Genomic DNA, 18243 nt, shown 5'->3' with positions numbered 1-18243 from the left:
TGTCTCTCTAACTCTATCTGTTAAATTAAAAAAAAAAAAAAAGAATAAAAGACAAACCTATAAATATCATTTGATTTCTTAAAAAGTTATGACCATGAATTACTTAAATTTCTGGGAAACCATCACATGCCAAGCCAACAAAGGAGATATAATTTTATACCCATGCATAGATGTTCAACTGATTTTACCCTGTTTTGTGTATTATAGCTTTCTTGATGTATAATTGGCATGTCTTTGGCCTGGCTCAGTCCTGGACTTTAGGCCATCTAGGGAGTAACACAAACAGATGGAAGATATTGCTCTCTGTCTCTCCCTCTCCAAGTAGCTCTTTCAAATAAATACAATAAATCTTAAAAAAAAAAAAAAAAAAAAAAACTGGGGAGTTCAACCATTAGGGAAATCAAATATGCGTCTTCCTTCTAAATTATAAACAAGAAATTTATGTGAAAATAACAACAGATAAAATAAAAGTATGTTTCTTCCTGGCAAAATTGTGATAAACTACTTAATAATGATACTTTCTGGTAAAACATTTGAATGTCCTGTGTTTTCCTCAAACTGAAGGTGTTAAATGGTGAATTCAATGCTAGGTTTTCATAAGTTTTCCTTCAGAGATAAAATTTCACATTGTATATGGAAAGAGTTTAATACTCACTTATCAAGGAAATTTTTGTCCACTACAGCAGAGATATCAAGAAGAGGATTTCCCATTCCGAAGAGAATATTTTCACTAAAAAAAAAAAAAAAAAAATCTCAAGTTAGAAATACTTCTGAAAGTAAGCTGTTATGTAAAATGTACACAAATATAAACTTTCCTTCATTCTGAAAATAAACCAAACATACTAGCTTAATTAAACCTTTAATTTCCTATTAAATTAAGGACAACAGTTTACAGGTAGTTGAATTAGCATGTGTGAGCAGGTTAAGCTGTTTCAGTCCCCACTGCCCCACTTCCAATGCCGTTCCCTGCTAATATTAGTGGGAAGGCAGCAGATGATGGCCCAAGTACACGGCTCCTGCCACCCACGAAGGAGATTAACTTGAGTTCCTAGCTTCTGGCTTTTTCACCTGGCCTAGCCCCAACCACCATGGCCATTCTGGGGAGTGAACTAGCAGATAAAAGATCTCTTTCTTCTTATCCATTTATCTCTGTTACTCTGCCTTTCAAATCAATCAATCAATAAATCTTAATAATAATAATAACAATAAAGGAGGTACAAAGGCATTTAGAAAAAAATCTGATGACTTTTAAAGAGAATAAAATAAAACAAAAGCAGGTCATGTGATTTTTTTCATAATAGCCAACAGTTAATGATTAAAGCTAATTCATTTCAGTGTTCTTTTTTTAGAAAAAGACTGTTAAAACAAAGCTACTGATTCAATAAACATGACTGATAATTAACTCTCTCTAGCTAGTAAGATAGTCAACTACTCAGAGTAATTAGAGAACACACACCAAGTCCTGCAACAGTCCAAACAAGGACCCTACGCTGAACAGTGAATGGCTGTGAAGAGGCCTTGCAGTATCAGAAATGCTGTAATTTTCAATTACATTTAACAGACTTTGTTAACACTGTCTGTTCTCCATAACTGATCACAGTATGGCTCAAGTTCAAGGAAAAGAAAGAACCCTACCACAAGTGATGCCTTAAAAAGAAGCCTGACTGGCAGCAAGAAATCAATCAGTGACCATAGCTTGGTCAGTCTCAATGGGAGACAAGCAGTTTATTCAGTAAGACTTGCTTCTGTGTTATTTCCCACTGTTCTCCAGTTTGCTGCAGATACCTTCCAGCTGCTGCAAAACCAGTTACCACCCTCACTTTTAGTTTTACAGATTATCAGTAATATCAGTGGAAACAATGCCCTAGGTTTCAATAGGAGGATGAGATATATAGCCTACAATTAGAGCCTGTAATGATTTTAGAAAACAAAATTACAGTGTCTTATTAATACCACAAGTTGGGAAACTATGGCTGAATAATCAGTAAAGAGACAATCCATCCTTTTTCTACTTAAAGAAAGCAGAGTAAAAGTTAAAACGTAATGCATTTATTCACACTCGAATTTGTAATCAAAATAAAAATATATCATAAAAATAAATTTTTAAAATATTTATTTATTTAGTTGAAAGGAAGAGACACAGAGAGAAAAGGAGAAAGAGAGGTCTTCCACCTGCCATTCACTACCCAAATGGCTGCAAAAACCAGGGATGGGCCAGACGAAGACAGGAGTCAGTAGCTTCATCCAGGCCTCCCACATAGGTACAGTGGTTCAAGTACTTGGCCATCTTCCACTGTTTTCCCAGGCACATTAGAAGGGCGCTGGATTGGAAGAGGAGCAACGAGGACTCGAACTGGCACCCATATGGGATGCTGACATTGCAAGCGGAGGCTTAACCTTTTTTTTTTTTTTAATATTTATTTTATTCATTTTAAAGAGTTACAGAGAGATGTAGAGACAGAGAAAGAAAGGTCTTTCACCCGCTGGTTCACTCCCCAGAAGGCCACAATGGCCAAAGCAGGGCCGATCCGAAGCCAGGAGCCAGGAGCTTCTTCTGGGTCTCCCATGTGGGTGCAAGGGCCCAAGCACTTGGGCCATCTTCTACTGCTATCCCAGGCCATAGCAGAGAGCCAGATTGGAAGAGGAGCATCCAGGACTATAATCAGTGCCCATATGGAATGCCAGTGCTGCAGGACACCACAGCGCCGGCCGCAGCTTAACCTTCTAAGCCACAGCACTGGCCCCATAAAATGAAATTTCTCAAGTGCCAGGAAAATGAAGAATCAACAGGCAATAAAATTTGATCATTTCATTAGGGACCAATCTACGTGATGTATTCATATTCAAGTAAAACTCCTAGAACTTGTTATTTAAAAAAAAAAAAGTATAGAGAAACGGTCCCTGGGATGCTTAATTTTCTCTGTTCATTCACCCCCCCCCCTTTTTTTTTAATTTTTTGATAGGCAGAGTGGACAGTGAGAGAGAGAGAGAGAGAGAGAGTCAGAGAGAAAGGTCTTCCTTTTGCCGTTGGTTCACCCTCCAATGGCCGCGGCGGCCGGTGTACCGCGTGATGGCAGGAGCCAGGTACTTTTCCTGGTCTCCCATGGGGTGCAGGGCCCAAGGACCTGGGCCATCCTCCATTGCACTCCCTGGCCACAGCAGAGAGCTGGCCTGGAAGAGGGGCAACCGGGACAGAATCCGGCGCCCCGACGGGAACTAGAACCCGGTGTGCCGGCGCCGCTAGGCGGAGGATTAGCCTAGTGAGCCGCAGCGCTGGTCCATTCACCCTTTTTAACATCCAGTTCAATGTACACTGTCATATAATCACTGTCAGAATCAAAAAAATGGAATACTTCCCTTGTGACAAAAGTATTCTGGGGGCCAGCGCTGTGGTGTGGCGAGTAAAGCCGCCACTTACAGCGCCAGCTCTCATTTGGTCCGCTCTTGTTTTTTTTTGTTTTTTAATTTTTTTTTAAAGTTTTTTTTTATTTATTTGAAAGGCAGAGTTACAGAGAGGGAGAAGCAGAGAGCAAGAGAGGTCTTCCATCTGCTGGTTCACTCCCCACATGGCCAAAACGGCCAGGGATGCACTGATCTGAAGCCAGGAGCTTCTCCCGGTTCTCCCACACGCGTCCAGGGGCCCAAAGACTTGGGCCATCTTCTACTGCTTTCCCAGGTCATAGCAGAGAGCTGTACAGGAAGTGGAGCAGCCAGGACTTGAACCAGTGCCCATAAGGGATGCCTGCACTGCAGGCAGTGACTTTACCAGCTAAGGCACAGTGCCAGTCTCTCCTCTCATTTTTAAGGAATGTAATTGTGACACTCTTTTTTTGAACCTCTCTTGCAGGCAACAAACTGTGCATTCTATAATGATAATTTAATAAAGATAATATTATACATAGCCAAAGAATTTAATCCTAACAGCTAAGAACTAAAACATGAAAGTAAAACATGAGGGAGAATAATTCATGTCTACCTCAGTTCTTTAAGAGTCAAAATTTAAGGAAACCAAGCAAGATCTCTGGGCCTAACAATTCAAAGGACAAAAAAGTGTGAAGAAAGATGAGAATAATGCATTATTATATTTCTAAGCTTATCTTCCAGAAAAATGTTTTACCTAAACATAAATTGGCAAAAATACATTTACACTAAAAAACAGAAATCTGCTTCTTGTTTTAAGAATGGAAAATGATTTTTTTTGGACAGGCAGAGTTAGAGAGACAGAGACAGAGACAGAGAGAAAGGTCTTCCTTCCATTGGTTCACCCCCCACATGGCTGCGACAGCCAGCGTGCTGCACCAATACAAAGCCAGGAGCTAGGTCCTTCCTCCTGGTCTCCCATGCAGGTGCAGGGCCTAAGCACTTGGGCCATCCTCCACTGCCTTCCCGGGCCACAGCAGAGAGCTGGACTGGAAGAGGAGCAACTGGGACAGAACCGGTGCCCCAACCGAGAATAGAACCCAGGTTGCCGATGCCACAGGCAGAGGATTAGCCTAGTGAGCCGCGGCGCTGGCCGATTTTTTTATTTTTTAATTAAGAATAATGATTGGAGACTGGTGTTGTATAACAGTACATTGGGTCATTGCAACACCAGCATCCCACTTGAGCATAGATTCAAGTCATGGCTGTTCCGCTTCCAATCCAGCTTCTTGCTGATGCATCTGTGAGACCAGCAGAAGACGGCTCAAGTATGTGGGTGCCTGTCACCCATGAGGGAGACTCAGATGGAGTTCCTCCCTTTGGCCTGGCCCAGCCAACCACAAGGGTGGCTGTGGCTGTTCGAGGAGTAAACCTGCAGATAAAGATCTTTCTCTTCCCTTCTCTCTTTTTCAAATAAAATTTAAAAAAAAATTATTAAACAAAAGAATGATGATTGGGGCCGGCGCTGTGGCACAGTGGGTTAACGCCCTGGCCTGAAGTGCTGGCATCCCATATGGGCGCCGGTTCAACACCAATCCAGCTCTCTGCTATCGCCCGGGAAAGCAGTGGAAGATGGCCCAAATCCTTGGGCCCCTGCACCCACGTGGGAGACAGGGAAGAAGCTCCTGGCTTCTGGCTTCTGATCAGCACAGCTCCGGCCATTGCGGCCATCTGGGGAGTGAACCATCAGATGGAAGACCTCTTTCCCTCTCTCTCTGTGTAACTGACTTTCAAATAAATAATTATTAAAAAAAAAAAAAAAGAATGATGATTGATGGGGTTGGTGCTGTGGGACAGTTGTTTGTGGTACAGCAGTTTAAGCTGCCTGAGACGCAAGCATCCCATATCAGAGTGTCAGTTCTAATCCTGGCTATTCTGCTTCAGATCCAACTCCCTGCTAATGTGCCTGGAAAAGCAGTGTAAGAAGGCCCAAGTACTTGAGTACCTGCCACTTTTGGGAGACCCAGATGGAGTTACTGGCTCCTGGCTTATGCTGGCCCAGTCCTGACCACTGTGTCATTTGCGGAGTGAACCAGGAGATGGAAAATCTCTTCCTCTTTGTTTCTCCCTATCACTCTGCCTTTCCAGTAAATAAAATAAATCTTTAAAAGAAAAAAAAATATGACTGGGAAAGAGTAACTGGTAAATTGTTCCCTTATTATTGTTAATAAAATACATAAATGATGCTAATAACGTTTGGCTTACTGTTGCCAAATAATTTACAATGCAGTTAAGATCATTTGAAGCTATTTTCATAATACACTAGAACTGTGTGCTTATCATCTGTTCCTTGTCTTCTTCATTCTCTCATCCCAAATGTCCTCATGTAAGATACTTAGGTCGAATTGATCACCTCAGTTCATGGAGAATAAGAATCTAATTGGTTTAACCCTGGAGCCATACGAAAGCATAACTCAATCTGCAAGATTATTTCTCTAGGCTTGGTGATCACTTCAAAGATGTGCATGTAACAAACACCAGTCAAATACAATTAATCCAAGATTTTGTCTAGGAATGCTCAGTTATAGAACATCTTCCTTCCTAGTAACAGGAACCCAACTACTTGAGTCATGACTGTTGCCTGGCAAGTTTTGCCATCAGCAAGAAGCTGGAGTCAGGAGATGGAGCTGGGGACCAAACTTAGGCACTCCAATGTGGAATGAGGGCACACTAAGAGCCGTGAACCATTACACCAAATGCCTTTCTCTAATGTTTTAATGTTTATTAGATCCTATGATCAACAAAAATGTTTACTTATTCTGTGGTGTCAGAATCAATACTAATAATGAGTGCCATTAACTGTTACATCTTTCAATCATCTCTTTATTTTTTTTTTCCTTTTTTTTTTTAATCTTTTATTTAATGAATATAAATTTCCAAAGTACGACTCATGTGTTACAATGGCTTCCCCCCCCATACCGTCCCTCCCACCCACAACCCTCCCCTTTCCCACTCCCTCTCCCCTTCCATTCACATCAAGATTCATTTTCGATTATCTTAATATACAGAAGTCAATCATCTCTTTAAATTCAGAAATTCAACTTTAGATATGATTCTTCTCTATCAACTAGTAACATCTTACTAGTAACCATATTTTCTTGGTTTTGTCAAACACTTCTTGTAACAGGAACTCCCACACTATCTCCATTGGCACTAGGCCCTCTACAGCTCTTGCCTGAACCACATTGTTAAAAATTGTTTTAGCTCGGAGCCAGTACTGTAGCGCAGCGGGTTAAAGCCCTGGCCTGAAGCGCTGGCATCCCGTATGGTCTCCGGTTCTAGTCCCGGCTGCTCCTCTTCTGATCCAGCTCTCTGCTATGGCCTCGGATAGCAGTAGAAGATGGCCCAAATCCTTGGGCCCCTGCACCCACGTGAGAGACCCAGAAGAAGCTCCTGGCTCCTGGCTTTGGAATGGCACAACTCTGGCCATTGCAGCCATCTGGGAGTGAACCAGCAGATGGAAGACCTCTCTCTGTCTCTACCTCTCTCTGTAACTCTGCCTTTCAAATAAATAAATCTTAAAAAAAAACTTTTAGCTCATAATAAACCCCATACAGTATTATGAGAATTACATTATTTAAAACAAATCTATCATATTTTTCTATTTAAAGTCTACCTAGATTCTAATTAAATGTAGGATGAAATCCAAAAGCACAACATAAAAGATACCAATCTTTCGGGGCCGGTGCTGAGGCACAGCGGATTAAAACCCTGGCCTAAAACGCCGGCATCCCATATGGGCACCAGTTCTAGTCCCGGCTGCTCCTCTTCCAATCCAGCTCTCTGCTGTGGCCTGGGATAGCAGCAAAAGATGGCCCAAATCCTTGGGCCCCTTCACCTGCATGGGAGATCCGGAAGAAGCTTCTGGCTCCTGGCTTCAGACTGGCGCAGTTCCAGCCATTGCGGCCATCTGGGGAGCGAACCAGTGGGTGGAAGACCTTTCTCCCTCTGTCTCTATCTCTCTCTGTAACTCTTTGTTTCAAATAAATGAAATAAATCTTTTAAAAAAAAGATATTGATCTTTCACCAGATGCCACTGGCCATAAAATAACTGCAATTTCAGATGGTGGTACAGGACAATCAGTTGGAAGATGTGTACCAATTTCAGAGATGTTAAAATACTAATAAATGTGCATATTAAAATCACTGAAATACTTTAACTCTTTACCCTTGTCTCTCACTATTTTAATACATATATATTTAATACATTTAATACATAATTCCATCATAATACCTCATTCCACAATATCAGTTAATTTTAACATTCCTCCTTTAGTAAAACAGAAGGAAAAAAGGAATCACACTACTGGATATCTCTCCTAGAAAAATGAAAAATTCACAGAAATATGTATATAAATGTTCATAACAAGTTACAAAGTATTTCTAATAGCAAAAAGCTAGAAATTACCCAAGTGAACACGTAAACTGGTACACACAAATAAAGACAACTATTCAGCAGTAAAAGAAACAGATTATGATATAACAGTTTGGGTAGATTTCAAAGCCACTGTGCTGAATGGGAGAAAAAAAAAAATCCATGGGTTACATATTGTGTAATTCCATTTACTAACACTCTCAAAGTGATGTAATTACAGTGATATAGGACAGATCAGTAGATGTCAGGGGATGAAGTTTTTGCAAGAGAGCATGTCTACAGGGGTAATATTTGTTTGAGATAACCAGTTTTGGTACCCTGATTGTGGCAATAGTTACACAAATCTGGACATGATAAATTTGTATATATATCACCACCACCTAAATTAAAAAGAGGGACAAAAACTCATGAAATTCTAATAAGGTCTATAGTAAACTTACCAGTATTGTACCAACTTCCTGCTTTGGGTAATACCCTATATCATCAGGGGAAGTTGAGTAAATAATGTGGAACTCTGTACTATTTTCGCAACGTTTTGTGAGCCATAAAATATTTCAAAAGGGGGTAAAAGGATATAAAAATAGATACAAAAGTGTCTAAAAAAATCATGGTGACATCACTGGGGAAGGCAAATTATGGACTTCCAAAATGCCTCTCTTAAAAGCATAAAGAACAAGGCATAAAAAAAAAAAGCATAAAGAAAAATCAAAATGAACTTTTCCAGAACTCTAAATAGTAACCAAAGACTTGCAACAATCTGAGGACCACTTACTCAAAAAAGACAGTAGAGGGGCTGGCACTGTGGCATTAAGCCTCTGCCTGCAATGCCAACATCCCAAATGTGCGCCAGTTTGAGTCCCAGCTGCTCCACTTCTGATCCAGCTTCCTACAAGTAGCCTGGGAAAGCAGTGAAAGATGGCCCAAGTGCTGGCCCCTGCACTCACATGGGAGACCCGGAAGAAGCTCCTGGCTTCTGTTTAGCTCAGCTCCAGCTGTTGCAGCCATTTGGGGAGTAAATCAGAGGAGGGAAGACCTCCCTACCTCCCTCCCTCCCTCCCTGCCTCTGTCTGTAACTCTGCTTCACAAATAAATAATTAAAAAAAAAAAAAAAAAAAAAAAAAACCAGCTGAGAGTTGCTCAAAGCAGGGAATCGGAGACAAGATGGTTTATATCTTGTCAAGTGCTGGACAGCCACAGTCCCCATGCATATTATTTTTGATAATGGATTCTTCTGGGTACAGACAAGTTTGTGGCTGTTTTTCAAAATCCTGCCTCAGCAAGATGTGCAAGAAAAAGAGAGGCTACAGAAAGTCACATGATTCCAGATATGATGACAGAACAGGGGCACGAGGAAACCCTCCCAAAACAATGGGCGGAATCAATCATCAGTATGGCTTGAGTTCTCATTCAATGGCTGGTGGATGAGGAAGATAAATGTTTGCTCAAAGAACTGACACACATATTCATACAGCAGGAAGAAATCAAAAAAGCAGAGGATTGACCATGCTTGATAATTAGATGAATGTGTACATCTAAAGAGGAATCGCTCTGTGTCCCCACAGATGAATGAGGTCATGCTGGGAAGTCCCTCTGCAGAGAGCTGACCTGACACATAGTTTAACAAATGCACTTATAAGCATCATTATCTTTTATGTATAGTTTATTAAAGTTAACAAGGCTGTAATGGTATTTTTATGTTATAAAATTTTACTCCTCACTTTATATAAATAAATCATAATAAACTTCCAATATGAATAGACTAAGAAAGGCTGAAACGCATTTAAAAAGCACACTTTGTAGCATTTTAACTGGCCCTGCTCCCCTCCACAGCTCCCCAGCTCAAGGGTAGCCTGGAAAAGCAACAGCCCTCAAACACACTGGAATCACAAGCCTAGCAGCCACTGGAGGGAAGAACAGGGTTAGAGCTCTTTCAAAGCTCCATTTTCAAGAGAACTGAGATTATTTCAGCTGACTGGCAGTTCCCTGAAAAACCCACTCCCAAGGCTTCCTGTGATTTGACCTGATTCAGAGCTTGCCCAGTGCTAACAGCCTTTTCCCCCAAGGGTATTTGTCAAAAACAACCAGCTGCAATTGTTTAGCATCTCAGCTGCCTGAAGCAGCTGGAGCAAACAACCTAACCAAAAAAATATAAGAAAGCAAAGTGGGGGATTGAAATGTCCATAGATGGTTTTAAAAAGTTCTGTTTATTCCTCAGAATCTAGTCGGATGGCCATGCACATGTGCTCAGGGCTATGGGAGAGCTCAAGAAAGATCTGAAGACGGAAGACCTTAAGCAATCCCTCTGGTCAGGAAGCTGCTCACAGGCACAGAGAAGCCTATGGAGAAGCTAGAAGCCTGGCTGTCAAGAGTATGTCCCAACAAGCACAGGGAGCCTCTAGGCAAAAACTGGGCAACAATAACAAGTACTAGCAAGAATGCAGAGAAACTGGAATCCTCATGCATTGCTGTTGGGATGTAAAATGATGCAGTCACTTGGGAAAAGTATGGATGTTGCTCAAAAACATCAGCATAACATTACCATATGACCCCAGCACCTTAACTCCTAGGAAAAACGAAAACATATGACAATACAAAAACTTGCACACAAATTTTACTTATAACAGCCAAAAACTGAAAATAATCCAATTATCCATGAATAAATAAAATGTAGTATAACTACTCAGTGAAATAGTATTCAGTCAACAAGAAGGAATAAAACACTGATACATGCTACAACATGAACTTTGAAAACATTATACTCAGTGAAATAAAATCCTGACACAAAAGATCAAATATTACATGCTTCCAATCATAAAATGTCCAGAAGAGGCATATTTGTAGAGATAGGAGGTGAATTAGTGGTTGTCAGGAGACAGGCTGGGGAATGGTAAAGTAGAGCTGACAAGTATGAGGTTTTGTTCCTGAGTAATGAAAATGTTCTGAAAGTACATGATAGTGGTGGATATTTGTGCAACCTTATAAATATATGAAAAACTACAGAGTTCTTTTTTAGGTTTTTTTGTTTGTTTTCTGCATCATATTTCAAAGGCAGAGGGTAAGAGAAAAATAGAAAGAGATCTACCCACTGGTTCGCTCTCCAAATGACCAGGCTACCAGGGCTGGGCCAGGCTGAAGCCAGGAGCTGGGGGCTCAATTTAGGTCTCCCACATAGGTGGCAGAGAACCAACTACTTGAGCCATGACCTGCTGCTTCTCAGGGTGCACACTAGCAGGAAGCTGGAACCAGAAGCAAAGGCAGGACTTGGATCCAGTCACTCCAATATGGGATGGAGGCATCCCAAGCAGCACCTTAAATGCTGCGCCAAATGTTCACCTTGAGCTGTTCAGTTTAAAATGGTGAATAATAATAATGAAAAATCATAATAATTAAATAAAATAATGTGACAAAATTGATATTTATGGATGACTAAACAACTACAGAATACACCATATCTAATGAAAACTATGCAAAACATCTATACCAAAAACCCAAAAATACTGATAAAAGCAATTAAAAGATTTCAAAAACACGTAACAATGAGGGAGCCCTGAGACTACAACAGGCCAGACTGGCTCCATCCTGCAACTCCTTACCTGAACATACATACAGGCTAAACCACCAGGATGGAAGTCCATTGTAACATATTTGCCAACAAACAAGATTTAGGTTTCGACAGAAATAACTTAGAAAAGGCTCCATTTAGACTGTCCCCACCTTCACAATAGCTAATGCATAACTGCTACATTAGCTCTTTGGAGATGATGTGATAAAAACATACAAATATCCCTAGACTGAGAGACCTCAGCAGCTTGGTCTTTCTAGCAGTCCCTCTGTCTGTTCAGAGTTCCTCTTTTTCTTACTTAAATAAAACTTTGCTTCTTCTATCCTCACATTGTGTCCAGTCTTATAAATTGTCAATGTCACCAGGACATGAACCCAGACTCATCTCACCAGCTTTCCTACAACAATAATATTCACCAAAACAGACCATAGGCCAGGACAGAAAACTAACCTCAGCAGGTACCAAAGGCCTGAAATCATAAGCAGTGTGTTACCTGTTTCTGTAATACATATTTGTTTATAATATTTAAGAAATACATTCTGTTAATATAAAGAAATTGAAAAGCAATTTTTTAAATTTTTTTTTTTTTTTTTTTTTTTTTTTTGACAGGCAGAGTGGACAGTGAGAGAGAGAGACAGAGAGAGAAAGGTCTTCCTTTTGCCGTTGGTTCACCCTCCAATGGCCGCCGCTGCAGCCGGCGCACCGCGCTGATCCGATGGCAGGAGCCAGGATCCAGGTGCTTTTCCTGGTCTCCCATGGGGTGCAGGGCCCAAGCACCTGGGCCATCCTCCACTGCACTCCCTGGCCATAGCAGAGAGCTGGCCTGGAAGAGGGGCAACCGGGACAGAATCCGGCGCCCCAACCGGGACTAGAACCCGGTGTGCCGGCGCCGCAAGGTGGAGGATTAGCCTATTGAGCCAGGGCGCCGGCTCGAAAAGCAATTTTTAAAAATAACTAGAGCACTCCCAAATATTAAGAAATTAAACAATAAACTTTTAAATGACCCGTGGATAAATTACAATGGAAATTATAAAGTAATGTGAACCAAACACAATATATCAAGTTATGGTACAATTAAAGGAATACATAGATGGAAATGTTTTACATAGGAACTGCACATATTAGAAAAGAGAGATTCAAAATCAATGAAAAAACTTCTAACTTAAAAAAAAAAGAGAACAAATTAAATCCAAAAGAGTAGAAGAAAATAAAAAGACAGCGGAAATGGGCCTTGGAGGCTCAACAGGTTAAAACCACGGCTTGAGGCCAGTGCCGCGGCTCAGTAGGCTAATCCTCCACCTGCAGCGCCAGCACACTGGGTTCTAGTCCTGGCTGGGGCACCGGATTCTGTCCCGGTTGCCCCTCTTCCAGGCCAGCTCTCTGCTGTGGCCAGGAAGGCAGTGGAGGATGGCCCAAGTGCTTGGGCCCTGCACCCCACGGGAGACCAGGAGAAGCACCTGGCTCCTGCCTTCAGATCAGCACGGTGCGCCAACCGCGGCGGCCATTGGAAGGTGAACCAACAGCAGAGGAAGACCTTTCTCTCTGTCTCTCTCTCTCTCACTGTCCACTCTGCCTGTCAAAACAAAACAAAACCACGGCTTGAATGCCTCTATCCAGTAACAGAGTGCCTGGGATAAAGTTCTGCCTTTGCTTCCAATCCAGCTTCCTATTAATGAGTCTTAGAGGCAGCAGATGATGGTCCAAGCACTTGGATTCCTGCCATCCATGTAGGAGAAAATAAATTCATAATTTAAAACCTTCTATCCTTTCCCTTCCCCTCCCAAAACATTCCAGGCCCAGATGACTTCACTACTTAATCCTACCAAAAATTTAAAGTAACAATATCAATCTTACAAAACTACAATAATCAAGACAGTGTGGCCTAAGGATACACAAATATATAAATGGAGAATAGTGAGTCCAGTAAAAGACCACACCTAACTAGTCAATTAACTGAGAACGCTTTTCAGAAAATTGCACATTAACAGCAAAAAAATTAGTTTAAGATGAATCACAGACCTAAATGTGAAAAGTAAAATTATAAAGCTTCCCCCAGTAATGTGCCTTGGAAAGCAGTGGAAGATGATCCAAGTTCTTGGGCCCTTGTACCCATGTAGGACACCCAGAAGAAAGTCCTGGCTTCAGACTGGCCCAGCCCTGGCTGCTGTGGCCACTGGGGCGGTTTGGAGAAAGAGGCAGCAAATAGAAGATCTCTCTCTCTTTTTCTGCCTCTCTCTGGAGCTCAACCTTTCAAATACAGTAATTAAAATAATAATAATAATAAAGCTTCTAGAAGAAAGCCTAAGAAGGCAGTTTCACAAGCCTGGCATAAGAGTAAGGTAAGATTTCTTAAGACACAAAAGGAAATAACCATAAAATGTCAGGGCCAGCATTATGGTGCAGCAGGTTGCAGCACCAACATCCCATGTCGGAGCGCTGGTCCGAGTCCCAGATGCTCGGCTTTCAATCCAGCTCCTTGCTAACGTGCCTGGGAAAGCAACAGAAAGTGGCCCAAGTATCTGGGGGCCCCTGCCACCCATGTGGGGGACCCAGATGCAGTTACTGGCTCCTGGCTTCCGCCTGGCTGTTACAGTCACTGGGTAGTAAACAACAGCAGATGGAAGACTGACATCTCTCTTTCTCTCTGTCTCTGTCTCTCCTACTCTCTTTGCCTTTCAAACAAAATCAGCATCCAATATGCTGATGTTTGCGTCCTGGCTGCTCCACTTCAGATCCAGCTCCCCGCTAATGCACCTAGGAAAGTAAGAGATGATGGCCCAAGTGCTTGGGGCCCTGTCACCCATGTAAGAATCTGGAAGACACTTCTGGCTCCTGGCTTCAGCCTGGACAAGCCTCAGCCACTCAGACATCTGAGGAGCGAACAAGCACATGGAAAATATCTCTCTCTCCTTCCCTCTCTCTCTGTAACTCTGCCTTTCAAATAAATAAATCTTGAAAAATTAAAACACTAAAATTAAAAAAATTAAACTTGTCCAAATTTAAAACTTCTGCTCTTAAAAGACCTTGTTAAGAAAACAAAAAGGCAAATTCAGACCAGAAGAAAACACCTTCTGTGTGTGTTTCTGTGTGTGCATATAAAATCTGACATTTCTGACAAATAATCTGTTTCCAGAATATAAAAAGAACTCCTGCAAATCAGGGACAAAATGAAAATCCAATCAAAATACAGATGTTCGTCAATCTTACAATAGAGGGACACCCATTAAATTGAAAATATCATATGCTGAAAATACACTGAGTACATCTAACCTACCCAACACGACAGCTTAGCCACACAGTTCAACAGAGTTTACCCTCCTCATCATGTGACTGACTGGGAGCTACAGCCTCCTGTTGCTGCTCAGGATGAAAATAAGGTATTATTTCCCTTACTGCTAGTCTGGAAAAAGATGAAAATTTGATGCATGGTTTCTAATGAATGTATTCTGTAAAGTCAACAGTCAAACCATTGTTAAGTCAGGATTCACCTGTATAGGTAAGGCTTGAACTAACACTTAAAAGAAAATACAAATGGCCAACAATCACCTCATTAGCTATCCAGGATACAGAAATTAAAATCAAATGAAAAGCAACTACACGTTCACCAGAATGACAAAACAGAAAACATTAAACATTTTAAACAATGTCAAAAAACTGGAACTCTCCTAACACCACTGGTGGGAACATAACATATGTTTAATTTTCCATTTTGGAAAAATTTAATGATTAACGTTAAACAGAAATCTGCCCTAGGACAGAATAATACTACTCCTAGATATCTGCCCAAGTCCACACAAAACTTACACAAAAATGTTCAAAGCAGCTTTACTCGTGATAACCAAAAACTGTAAACAACCCAAAGTTCATCAATTAGAGAACTATTACTACATACTTATGAACAGAATGTTACTCGGCAGTCAAAGGGCACAAACCACTGATACGCACTTCACAATGAGTGACTCTCAAAATTACAATATTGAACAAAGGCAACCTGACATAAACAGTCTTTACCATATAATTCCATTGACAAGGAAGTTCTAGAATAGACAAAACTAATCAATAGTAATAGAAGTCAGAAAGTGGTTTCCTGAGTGCGAGGGGGTGTTGTATTAACTAAAAAGAGGCAAAGAGTCTACGGCCATACCACCCTGAACACGCCCAGTCTTGTCTAAAAAGAGGCAAAGAGAACTTTCTGAGATGAAAATGTTCTATACCTCAATCTGGGTACTGTTCACCTAAGTATGTGTGTGTATAAATAAATATATTCAAAATTCAGTGAGCTAGGTCTGACTTCACTGTACATGAATTTTGGTTCTCATGTTTTAAAAAAGCAAGCAGACTAGCTTTTTGGCTACATAAGGTCAATCCTACCATCTGAATTCTGGATCCCACCCCTTCTTGCATAGTCAAAGACACTGATCTCTTCCCTCTGCCAAGCATCATTTATTGTCTCAGTTCCTCCCATCCAAGTAATAACCAGGCCCGACCGTGCTTAGCTTCCAAGATCAGACAAGACCAGGCACATTCAGGTGGCATGGCTATGGATTGTTTCAATTCCTACTCAATCTTTCCTTTACAGTATACACATGTTGAAATCTCAGCCCTCCCCTCATAAAAACTTCAATCCATCATAAATTTCCAACTACTTTTATTTCCCTGCCAATTCACTTAGTATACCTACCCTACCCAGATGAAAACACATTGAACAAACCTGATCTACCCAACAAGCTAGCCTAGCCACACAGTCAAGTAGAGAGTACTGGTTGTTTACCCTCCTGATCATGTAGCTGACTAGGAGCTACAATTTCCTGCTGCTACCCAGGATCAAAATAAAGTAGCATACCCCTTATTGCTAGCCCAGGAAAAGATCAGAATCATAAGTATGGTTTATACAACTCTTCAAAAAAGCTGTAAATACTTCAATAAACAGCAAGGTCCCCTAAACTAGATGAAATTGTTCATTTTAAAAGGGGGCCGCCCTCTTGCCCATCAATGCACTGCACGTTCGTGGGGAACCTGGAGGGAACCTGGCGCTAAACCATTCATAGACGACCTGCTTCTGGGTCGGGGTTTTGTACGTAGCAGAGCAGCTCCCTCATTGTGATCTATTGAAAGTCAGTCCTCTACACAAGGGTTTATGAGGAGGAAAAAAAAAAAGAAGAAACAATAAATAAATAATTATTCATTGTTCATTTTCAATTCAATTTTTCAAGAATGCATGTATGACATAATGACATGGCAATTTTCACCTTGCCAGGCATTTTTGCATACCTTATCCTTTTAAATCCTCACAATACCCATAGTAGGGGAGGTATTGCTATTTTATCTGTTGAATAGAGGAGTAAACTAGGTTCAGCAAGGTGACAGAACCTGACAAAAGGTAAACAACAAATAAATGATTCCCAACTTCATATCATACATATGCTTTCTTGTTTGATGTACTACATTTAGGCACTCAGAAATCTCCCCGAATACAATAAAAATGTCTTGCAGTAAGCATTTAACCTAGCAGTTCAGATGCTTACATCTGGGTTTGATTCCCAGCTCCAGCTCCTGACTAATGCAGGTGCTGGGAAGCAGGAGTGATAACTCAAATAATTGGGTTTCTGCCATCTTTGTGGAATATCTGAGTTTTGTTTCCAGCTTCAGGCGTTAGCCCTGGCCATGCCTGGGCCTAGCTCTAGATATTGCAACCATTTAGGGGAGTGAATCAATGGATGGGTGCTCTGTCAGATATTTTTTTTAAAAAAAAGTCTTGGGGCGGGCGCCACGGATCACTTGGCTAATCCTCTACCTGCGGCGCCGGCACCCCGGGTTCTAGTCCCAGTTGGGGCACCGGATTCTGTCCCGGTTGCTCCTCTTCCAGTCCAGCTCTCTGCTGTGGCCCAGGAAGGCAGTGGAGGATGGACCAAGTGCTTGGGCCCTGCACCGCATGGAAGACCAGGAAGAAGCACCTGGCTCCTGGCTTCAGATCAGCACAGCGCGCCGGACGTAGCAGTCATTTTGGGGGTGAACCAATGAAAGGAAGACCTTTCTCTCTGTCTCTCTGTCTAACTCTGCCTGTCAAAAAAAAAAAAAAAAAAAAAAGTCTTGGAGCTGACATTGTGGTATAGCAGGTAAAACCACAACCTGCAATACTGGCATCCCACATGGGTACCGGTTCGAGTCCCAACTGCTGTTTCCAAGCCAGCACCTTGCTAATGTGCCTGGGAAAGAAGCCTAAGATGGCCCAAGTCCTTTGGCCCCTGTATCTACGTGAGAGACAGGGAAGAAGCTCCTGGCTCTTGGTTTTGCAATGGCCCAGCTCTGCCCCTTGCAGCCATTTGGGGAATGAACAAGTGGATGGAAGATTCCTTCCTTTCTCTCTCTCTCTTTGCCTCTCTCTCACTACAACTCTTTCAAATAAGTAAATAAATCTTAAAAAAAAAAAAAGTTTGACCAATGAAAAAGCATCCAAAATAATCAAAATAAGCTAATGCTCCATGTCTTATGATCCTATTTCAAATATCATTTCAATAACAAAAACTCACCATAACAATATAATTATACTATATAAATATATAACCAGATAATTCATTGTCCAAATGGGCACTTTTGAGAATAAACCATAAGTTGCTAATAATTATGCCAGGATAATAGACATGATCCAGGACTGTCTTGGGCAAACTGAGACATAAAGTCATCTTATTTTATTTTTAAGATTTATTTATTAATTATTTGAAAGTCAAAGTTAAAGAGAGACGAGAGAGACGAGAGAGACGAGAGAGACGAGAGAGAGAGAGAGAGAGAGAGAATGTTCCATCTGCTGGTTCACTCCCCAGATGGTTGTAATGGCCAAGGTTAGGCCAGGCCAAATCCAGGAACCAGGAGCTCATTTCAGGTCTCC

General features: G+C 41.4%; 1 protein-coding gene across 2 annotated transcripts in view; it reads right to left on the bottom strand.

Moving 5' to 3' along the window:
• Positions 1-18243, bottom strand: part of ADK (adenosine kinase) — a 604142-nt gene that overhangs the window by 548737 nt on the left and 37162 nt on the right. For both annotated transcript variants that reach the window (XM_008269935.4, XM_008269936.4), the window contains exon 2: positions 656-730. In XM_008269935.4, coding sequence (XP_008268157.1) covers positions 656-730 — 75 coding nt within the window. The remainder of the gene's footprint in view (positions 1-655; positions 731-18243) is intronic.

Source organism: Oryctolagus cuniculus, chromosome 15 (genome assembly GCF_964237555.1).
Source record: "Oryctolagus cuniculus chromosome 15, mOryCun1.1, whole genome shotgun sequence".
Classification (NCBI taxonomy): Eukaryota; Metazoa; Chordata; class Mammalia; order Lagomorpha; family Leporidae; genus Oryctolagus; species Oryctolagus cuniculus.
Note: the sequence above shows the minus strand (reverse complement) of the source record. Positions and strands in the feature narration are given on the sequence as shown.